The following is a 10,056-nucleotide window of genomic DNA, read 5'->3' on the forward strand; positions in this document are numbered from 1 at the left end:
ATGCCCATTTCCTGTTTAATTTCACCAGGTGTGGGCCTCCTATAATTGAGCACTTAATCGATGTCCCTGAAATGTCAGCAGTGATCATTAGGTCATCTCCCCACCTGCAGCCTGTTAAATGCCCACCTCCTTCCCAGGGGATGCTGCTTTGTGCTACAACTGAAATATCAAACAGTTGCTAACTGTTAATGAAAGCTTAAGTGCATTTCCCTAGACTGCTTACTAAAATGCCTTCTGTGGCTTGACAGTGAAGCTGTGGATGAGGTCTGTGTTGGGCAAGGAACGAGGGGGAGGTGGGCTTGGGCATTTGTCAACGTGGGGCAGGCTGGGGCATTTGCACATGGGCGGTTAACTAGCTTCCTTCTCAAGCCCTGGCTACTTCACATTGGTAACCATTTTTGTCCATCTGGGACCTGGGAGAGTGACTCTTATGGACGATTTAGGAGTGAGGATGATGACTAAACAGTCATAATGACAGTTATACCGTGTTTCTGTAGTATGTTTTTCAATTTATGGAATAGCTACTATTATTTGAGTTATTACCAAAGCAGTGTCTGTTTATTCCTCTCCGTCTCTGTATCTTTCTCTGCCTCTCTCTCACACACACACCTAGAAATAACGGACTAGCAAAAAGAAGAGGGTGGATACCTCCAGCCACCTGTGTGAACACCCTTCCAAGCTTACATTTAAAAATTACTCTCATCTCTCTTTTGTCCTCATAAGAGTATTACATTTTTCAGAGGAGGGAACTAAGGCACAGAGAGTTTTGATCCCTCGTCCAGTGCCACCTGACTAGCAATTGGCAGAGCCAGGAGGAGAATTACCTCCCCTAAGTGTGATCCAGAGGTCTTTCCATGGGAGTGGAGAGTAGTTTAGCTTGTACTACTCCGCATCATGGATTTTTACTTATCTCCCCTCAGCCTGTGTCTAATCTAGTGATAGCATCCAGGACCCCCTGGGCACTAGCCAAGGACAAGAGGCTTTCAGGTAGTCTCCCTCCTCTCTGGATGTCTTGATGCACAAGATAGCAGCATCTCTGGCTCCCTTGATTTCTTAGCTGAGAACCTACAGTGGTGAGTTGGGCTGGGCCACCCACTTGGGAACTGGGAAGGCACACAACATGGGCTTTGTGCTGCTTCCCAGAGTCTGGGTGCAAGGTTGGATCTGCAGTAGACACAGGAAGGGGTGGGGAGGCCATGGACCTACAGCCAGCTAAGAGCCACAGGATCTTCTGTGACAGAGGGGGCGTGAAGATCCTAAGAACTCAGCACCCTCTATGCCCCAGGATGAGGCAAAGCAACTTGGCCTTGAACCTGACCCATGGAATGGCACCAAGCTGAACTTTAAAGCTTACAAGGTGAAGACAAGTAGGGAGAGGATAAAGGTTGACAGGAAGGTCTTTCAACTGAGCAAGGTGTTCTGCCCTCTGCTGGTTGGTGACAGACTCCTTCCTCCCTGTCTTCCTTCCTCTCCACACACACTGCAGGTGGCAAACAGCCCAGCTTATTGCACAGCTACCGTGTTTCCCCCAAAATACGATATTGTCTTATATTTATTTTTTCTCAAGAAGACACACTAGGGCTTATTTTCAGGGGCTGTCTTCCTCTCCGTGCCAAAATGCATGGCGTGGCTATGCAGATACATAACTAGGTCTTATTATCAGGGTAGGGCTTATATTTAACAAATGCATAGAAATCCTGCTAGGGCTTATTTTGGGGGTAGGTCTTATTTGGGGAGAAACACGGTACCTATGATCCTCATGGTAAATACATATGCAGAATGTGGTGGAGACTGGAGGAGGAAGCCTTTCATTCTGACCTACCAGAGTCCCACAGGACAGTCAAAGGAGACCATGACATTCTGATGCGAGCTGGATGAGTAGGAGTTTTCCAGGTTGAGATGAATGCTTAGGGCAGACAGAGGGACCAAGGAGAACAAAGGTAAAGGAGCATCAAAGTTCACGGTGTGGCGAGGGAACTTTGAGTGGCTCAGTGTAGCTGGGACCACATAGCAGAGATGAGATGCTCGGTGGACGAGGACAGGGGAGGGGAAAGTGGAGTGAACCAGAAAGGACGGCTGTGCCAGACTGAGAGGGGGCGTGGATACTCACACGGCATGTGCTCTGTCCTGTGACCCATGATGATTTTAAGCAGGAGGGTGACAACCATCTCATTTTGGTTAAGAATAATGCTGTTGCAATGTGAAGAGTGAGTTACGAGGGGAAAAGCTTGGCGAGCAGGGAACGTGGTTAGGAGGCTGTAATAGCCCAGGCAAGAGATGATGGGGACTCTCCCCCCGCGCCTCCCCAGGGCTATGGCCTTGTGACTGAAGAAGAAGGAATGGATTTGAAAACATCAAGAGACAGAACTCACTGGATTTGGGAGCTTTATATTTCTAGCTCTTTTTTTTTTTTTTTTTTTTTTGAGACAGAGCCTCAAGCTTTCCCCCCTGGGTAGAGTGCCATGGCATTACAGCTCACAGCAACCTCCAACTCCTGGGCTCAAGTGAGTCTCTTGCCTCCGCCTCCCAAGTAGCTGGGGCCACAGGTGCCCGCCACAACGCCCGGCTATTTTTTGGTTGCAGCCGTCATTGTTGTTTGGCAGGTCCGGGCTGGGGATTCGAACCCGCCACCTTAGGTGTACGTGGCTGGCGCCTTAGCCGGTTGAGCTATAGGCGCCGAGCCTATTTCTAGCTCTTTAATGTTATTGAACTGCTCAGAATCCTCTGGCTCCTCCCTGCCTACCCAAAAGACAATAAAGTTCCTAGGGTCTGCCTTCCCAGCGTCAAGATCTGTTTAGACTCACCGTGACTCTCATGTGCACACTCCAGCCAAGTCAATCCACTCCTTACTCCCCAACAGGTCCTCAGATTTCTGACTGAATGTCCATATTTTATTCTCATCCCCACATGTGCACATCCTTCCTCCCTTCAAATATCCCGTATGTTGCAATGATGGCAGTTTGTGAAGTGCTTGTTATGTGTGAGGCCCCCGCTATGTACTAGGCACTGTTGTACCTACTTTACATGTCCTATCTATCTTATTTGATTTTTGTAACAAGCATATGAAAAGGTTAGCCCTGTGTTACAGATGAGGAGAGTGAGGCTTAGTAGATCTAAGTGGCTTGTCCACTGTAGCGCCTATCAGTGGCCACAACTCTGCTGTCAATCACTACACTGTGCTCTTTCTGTTGGGCTGCCTAGTTATTCCTCGTTTATTGCTCTATTTCTGTCTCAGTAATCTCACTGCCTCTGCCCACTCCTCTTTGTCTGGGCCTCTATAAAGCACTGACTACGTTTTGTCTTATATCCAAGTTATTTGAGCTCTCCTCTGTCCAGACTGGAAGCTTCTTAATCAGAATCGAAACTCAATCTCCCTTAATCATGACACACTGATACAGGAGTCACTCAGGAACAAATTGAATGAGCAAATAGCCCTGGATGAAGTGGGATGAGGGCTAGGCGTGTTCCTATGGCACTTTGCTGTTCTGAGAGCTTGCCACCTCTCCAGGCCAAATGATAGGTTTCCCTCCCAAATGATGAGTCCCAAGGCCAGTTGATCCCAGATTTGCTAGCATAGCCCACATGCTACATTGTGACTTTTCAGATTTGTCTCCTCCACGAGACTGAACGTGTATGGGTCAAGAATGAATTGTATTGTTACACATAAGAGGAGCTACTATTTCTTTCTAATAATAGCTTTCTAACTATCTGCCAGACATTGTGTTCCACCCTTTAAAGATTTTAAAAATGTTAATCCTTACACTAAACCTTATAAAGAGCTTTTGAAGTACCCTCCACTATTTTTTGGCAAATGAGAAAACAGATTCAGAGAGGTCCTGTATCTTGCCCAAGGCTACACAGCAAGAAATTATTAGAGGTGAGAGGTCCAACTCCACAGTCCACATCCTTCCCAAGCTCTCCTGGTACCTAATGGGGCCTGGCCCAGAAGCATGATCATGGTTTGTTAAATTGAATGAATGAGAATAAATTTTGCTGGAGAAAATCATGTTTGGCCCACATTCAACTGGCGATGGAAAGAAGGAAGGAGCTGGGAGAGGCCTCTGAGAGGGTCTTCCCCTCAGAGACCTCGGGTGGGCAGCTATCAGGGTCAAGGCCTTGTATGTCTCCTGACCTCTGTGGGCTCATCCCCAGGTCCGCTTTGTGAACAGCACATGGGTGTTTGGGAAAGGCATGTGCCACGTCAGCCGCTTTGCCCAGTACTGCTCCCTGCATGTCTCAGCTCTGACACTGACGGCCATCGCAGTGGACCGCCACCAGGTAAGGGCACCTGCCCCTAACGCTCTGTCCTTGCCTCTCTGCTTTGCTCTCCAGGGCAGTGCAGGGGCTCTCAGGACACCACGGACCCTGTTTTCAATGAATGTGTTTGTCTTTTTCTTGATGAATATGATCACATGTAACAAATTAGGGGCCTTTTGTCCCAGTTGTTGCAGAAAATTATTCCTAGTTTATTGCTGCAGATAAGACTCACTGCTGGCATTTTCTGTCTCAGAAATTAATGAGTTTGTTTTGTGGATAGTAAAGCAAACGTGGAAAGTCACAGATGAAAAGAGAGTGGCAAATAATTGCAGATCAAGGACAAGGCTTCTAAGTGGGAAATAGTCACCTGCCCAGGATGCTGAGGAAGAAAATGAGGCAGGAGGTCCAGGTGGCAGGAGCAGGCATGGGGTAGGCATGGTCCCGGATCGTGAAGGCCCTGCTTGCTGCCCTCGGCAGATATGGTGAAGGGAACTGAATAGGAGCTAGAAGAGGACAGCTCTATGCCAGGCACCCCACACCTGCCCACTCTATGAACCCGTGACCTCTGCTGAATCAAGGGATGGAGGCTTAGGAAAGGGCATATGTGGCTTCCCAAGATTTTGTGCCTGTGAACAAAGCGTGGATAGGACTGAGAGCTATCTGGGTCCAAACCCAAGCTTTGATCTCTAGACCCCTTGCTCTGAGAAGACTCAAAGGAACCTACATGGCCAGTATTGTAAGAGCCACCAAAATGAAGAGATGAAATTTATCTGAATAGCACAAAGATATATAACAAGGACTAAGGGATGGGAAGCTTCAAAGGTGCAGATTCAAAGATGCATTTCAACATGGAAAAAGGAAGACTTTTTTCATAGAGGTGTCCAAAGGTGGGCAAACCTGCCCAGGCGGTAATGGGTTTCACGTTCCCAGTCAAAGTCTGGATGACAGCTTTATAGGGATGTTTTACTGGTGATTCATACATCTGATGAGGGATTAGACTGGCCAAACTTTTAGATCACTTTATCTCTGAAATGCCATAATTTTATAGGAATCAACTTTTTGTTTATATTGCAGATGCTTTAGTCTGGAGTGTGGAAAGTTTGCATGCAAATATTTCCTTTCTTTTCTTAACCTTCTCCCCTAATTCAATAAGAGGAGCTAGGGATTCCATTTATCTGGTCTGTGCTTACCCTTGTGTAACACAGCTAAGTGAGAGTTGACCCCAGGGCTAGGGGAGGGTCTGAGGAGCAGTGGTATAGGTCTTGCCACCTTGCTGTGGCATATGCCTAGACGTGGGTCCTGTCTCAATGCCTGTGGAGACCAGAGTGGTGTTTAGGTCCTCTGCTCCAGGCTCCCACTCCCTTAGCAATCTGAACATGGAAGTGTGAGGGACCATCATGGCCAAGTCCACAATAGAGATGTGCTGGTCAGCTTCTGAAGCCTTGTCACATCCTCCTGCAGAACCTAGAAAAACTGGGCGGCACCCGTAGCTCTGTGGGTAGGGCACTGGCCACAGACACCAATGCTGGTGGGGTTCCAGCTAAACAACAATGACAACTGCAACAACAGAAAAAATAGCCAGGCACTGTGGCAGGTGCCTGTAGTTCCAGCTACTTGGGAGGCTGAAGCAAGAGAATCACTTAAGCCCAAGAGTTTGAGGTTGCTGTGAGCTGTGATGCCACGGCACTCTACCCAGGGCGACATAGTTGAGATTCTGTCTAAAAAAAAAAAAGAACCAAGGACTCGTCAGGACATGGGAAGAATGTCCCGGGAGGGCACCTTAGGCAGTGGAGGGAGGCTTTATGCCCTTTCCCCTGACCTTGAACTCATTTGTCTCAAAATACCTTTTTTAAAAAAATGATTCTCATCTTTAAAAAGGGATGGTTTTAAACTCCCCAATCTTTAAATATTTTAGGAGAATTCATTGGCATACAGTAGAATTCCAAGATGTGTTTCAGCCTGAGGCCTGTAACACTGGCTGTGTCACAGGCACGCGAAAGCTGGCCCCACTCTGAGTGTAGTAGCAGCTTCATAGACGGTGCTGTGAGCTGCCAAATAAATGTCAGTGTGGCTTCCCATGATAAGTGATGGGTTTCCTCTCAGTGTCTGTCATCTCAGGCCCTCTCAGAGCCCTTTATAACCTAAGGGGTCTAAAACCTGGGAAATTGAGCCCAGATCTGAGGGTGTGGCAGCTGACCAAGGGCTTGGTCTTGTGCTATGGAGCCCAGCAAACCACGGGGACCCCTCCCTGGTGCTCTCGCTGGGCCCTGCCTGGTTCTGCCAGGGTATGACCAGCAGGAGACAGTTGAACTTCGGGAATCTGTGAATCCTCCCCTGGAGGTGGCTGCCGGCTGGGGCATGGCTGGAGCCCCGCCCCCAGCACCTACCTGGTGCCTCTCAGGGCCTGGGTAATGAGTGTGAGGGGTGCTCGGCTTTAGAAACAGGCCCTGCCTGTGTGACCCGTGAGCTGCATCGTTCAGATTTCTCATTTGTCTCAGAACTTCCTTGGCTAGTGACACAGTTTGCCTGTTTTCCAGGTAATTATGCATCCGTTAAAACCCCGGATCTCAATGACAAAGGGGGTCATCTACATCGCTGTCATCTGGACTATGGCTACCTTCTTTTCACTCCCACACGCTATCTGCCAGAAGTTATTTACCTTCAAGTACAGGTGAGACGAATTAGGATCTGAGCGAGGCCTGGACCCCGAGCTCAACAAAGGCAAATCCAGGGCGTTCAGGGTGATTAGTACCTGCCTCCCTGAGCTGTCCTTTTTGCCTTGCTCCCTTCCTGTGGCCTCCCAGTGCATGCCGCCGCCGAGCCCTGGATTTTTTCGGCTTTCTCTCTTTTCTTCTCAACAACTTTGGATTCCTCCTTCCTCTCCAGTTGGTCTGCAGGGGCGAGGCAGTAGTTATCAGTTTCTGTCACCAGGGGGCGCGCACGCACAGCCTGAGGTGCGAATCCAGGCGGCCTTGTTTAAAATGAGCGAGGTTTCAATTCTCACGCGGCTGCAAACAGGGTGGGCATGCGTTCGAGGGGGGCTTCTCTCCCTGCCGCCACCTCCTCTTCAGGTTTCTTTATCATATGCTCTCACTGGATGAGAATGTCTTTCAAACATTCAGTTTTTAACAACTGAAAACTAGTTCCTTGAAGGTGATCTCGGACTTGACTGTCAGTTTGAGGCGAGCGGGCCCTGTGTCTGACTTCGCTTGACCTCAGTGGTCTGAACACTTAGCTCACTGTCTGCGCATAACGAGCCTTCTGGACACATTTGCTAGATGAATGAACGATCTTAGAGTGATTTTTGTCATTTTATAGTTGTTTAGATAAGATTCCTTTAGAAGTCGGGTCTGAGATAAAGGCAGGAGCATGTGCCTGAGGCTTATTAGGGCAGTACTCCCAGGAGCAGAGGGTCAGAGAGTGGGGAGGCAGGACAGGGAAGTCGGGGAGACCAGGGAAGAGAGGCAGGGAGCTGGGGTTTCGTGTTCCTCCATCTTCCAGTCATTGGTTCTAGACTTTCTCAGGAAAACCAGAAACTCTTGGCCACCTATGGTTGGTGGTAAATCTGTGGGAAGGGTCTTCTGTGGCCCTAGGGCAGTCCTCGGCACTTAGACGATCACAGATGCCAACTGTTTCTTGCCTAATGGGCAGGATCTGGAGTCTGGTGCTCTAGACAGGTAAAAGGGATCTGAGAGGACCCAGTGCATGGTCTGTGTCTACCACCCACTGTCCCCTCAACCATCCCCGGAAACACACACTTCCAGACACACGCCTGTGACAAAGTAGGGTCAAGAGAAACAACCCTGAAGGCCAATATCACCTGATATATAAAGGCTCCTCCATGAATCCTGGAATATTGGAGTGAATCACACACCCAGACCCCCCAACATTAAGATTCCCATTCTGCCTTCACACATGGAGGACGTTTTTTGGTTAACAAAAGCAAAGGGAGTTTTCTCTTTGTGATAGCCACCAGCACATGTAACAGGAGCGACAAACCGCATGGCAGTCCCTAAGAAAGGGGAAGAGGACCAGGCTACATTGCACGTAAAATAAATACTTGTTGTATGAGTGGTTGCAGGTGTGTAAGTTGAGCCTTTTCCACTCATATTCTCCAGACCCGTCATTTCTTTCCTTTTCCCCTTAGTTCCCCTTTGGAATGAGTAAGGTCGTCCAGTGGAGAATGCCAGGATCTTCTTCACAAGTTAGTTTCAGACTAAGAATACCAGGGTTTCACTCATTTATTCAACAAATATTTATTGGGTCTCTGCTATGAGCCAGGAATAAGACAAGATTAAGAGAGATTCAGCTACATTCCTTACCTTTATGGAGTACACAGTCTAATGGGGGAACCAGAAATGTAGTGAGATAATTAGGCTACAGCATTGAAAGTGCTCTTTTAGAGGCTATACCAGGAGCCTGGACAAGGGCAAGGTCAGTGCAACCTGGGTCCCTGAAACCTTTGCACATTAATATCTCCTGTCACCTTCTCTTCTCTCCCTTTCCTTCCTCCTGCCCCCAGTGAGGACACCGTACGCTCCCTCTGCCTGCCAGACTTCCCTGAGCCAGCTGACCTCTTCTGGAAGTACCTGGACTTGGCCACCTTCATCCTGCTTTACATCCTGCCTCTCCTCATCATCTCTGTGGCCTACGCCCGGGTGGCCAAGAAGCTGTGGCTGTGCAACACAATTGGCGACGTGACGACGGAGCAGTACCTCGCCCTGCGGCGCAAAAAGAAGAAGACCATCAAGATGCTGATGCTGGTGGTGGTCCTCTTTGCCCTCTGCTGGTTCCCCCTCAACTGCTACGTCCTCCTCCTGTCCAGCAAAGTCATCCGCACCAACAATGCCCTCTACTTCGCCTTCCACTGGTTTGCCATGAGCAGCACCTGCTACAACCCCTTCATCTACTGCTGGCTGAACGAGAACTTCAGGGTCGAGCTGAAGGCGTTACTGAGCATGTGCCAAAGGCCGCCCAAGGCTCAGGAGGACCGGCCGCCCTCCCCAGTTCCTTCCTTCAAGGTGGCTTGGACAGAGAAGAGCAATGGCCGGAAGGCTCCACTTTTAGCCAATAACCTCGTGCCCTCCTCCCAACCCCAGTCTGGGAAGACAGACCTATCGTCTGTGGAACCCACTGTGGCAATGAGTTAGAGGAGGCTGGGAGCTGTAGCGGGCTGAGTCTGTCTCCAGCTGAACCTGGGAAAGAGCCTGTCTTCACACACACGATCTCCACAGTGCTGGAAGCCGTAGGATTCTGGAGCTTCTAGGAAACTCTGCCCAGCCTCCTGGGCCCATGTAATGTGAAAAGTAAAAGGCAGCCACCAACTAGAGATGACTTTGTAATCTCCCATCTAAGACATGCTGTGAGGCACAGCACCCTGGGTCCCTGAGGAAGAGAACTGGGGATAGCTTTGGATCAGATGATGAGTGCTGAGCCAGGCTACGCCTCCCTCTGTTAGGCAGCTGCTGCCTTGTGCTCCTCCTGCCACTGAACATTCCTAAAGGAAGCCTGAGTCATGCTTTGGGTACTGCTGGCCCAGGTGCACAGAGCTCTGCTCCAAACAGGTTCATTGGCCAGGGAAAGGTTAGCAGGCCAGAGCTGGCATGAAGGTTTTCATGCCTCTCCTTCTAGAGTCATTGGATCATGATGAATTACAAATCTTCAGTGGCCTAGCCCTAGACAGATAAGAAAGGACTAATTTGGATTCCTTAAAGCAAAGAGAAATTATTATTGCCACTTTGAAAAATTCAGAAAATCACAAAATAAAAAAGTAAAAATTACTTTCTTATCCCATTAGTT

At 48.9% G+C, this 10,056-nt stretch overlaps 1 protein-coding gene across 1 annotated transcript; it reads left to right on the top strand.

The window, feature by feature from the left end:
- Positions 1 to 1,276: 1,276 nt before the first annotated feature.
- GPR83 (G protein-coupled receptor 83) lies at positions 1,277 to 9,847 on the top strand. Its single transcript, XM_012801910.2, has 4 exons — positions 1,277 to 1,357; positions 4,153 to 4,278; positions 6,795 to 6,928; positions 8,780 to 9,847. Exons 1-4 carry the CDS (start codon positions 1,277 to 1,279, stop codon positions 9,405 to 9,407), a joined length of 969 nt encoding a protein of 322 aa, XP_012657364.2. The 3' UTR covers positions 9,408 to 9,847.
- Positions 9,848 to 10,056: the final 209 nt, after the last annotated feature.

Source organism: Otolemur garnettii, unplaced genomic scaffold (genome assembly GCF_000181295.1).
Source record: "Otolemur garnettii isolate 467f Iridium unplaced genomic scaffold, OtoGar3 scaffold00001, whole genome shotgun sequence".
In the NCBI taxonomy this organism is placed as follows: domain Eukaryota; kingdom Metazoa; phylum Chordata; class Mammalia; order Primates; family Galagidae; genus Otolemur; species Otolemur garnettii.

Bases quoted from the DNA above. Each gene is read 5' to 3' on its own strand.
- GPR83 (XM_012801910.2), top strand. From the start codon at position 1,277: ATGCCCCAGGATGAGGCAAAGCAACTTGGCCTTGAACCTGACCCATGG. The intron at 1,358-4,152 runs GTGAAGACAAGT...GCTCATCCCCAG, and splicing joins TGAACTTTAAAGCTTACAAG to GTCCGCTTTGTGAACAGCAC. The intron at 6,929-8,779 runs GTGAGACGAATT...TCCTGCCCCCAG, and splicing joins TTATTTACCTTCAAGTACAG to TGAGGACACCGTACGCTCCC.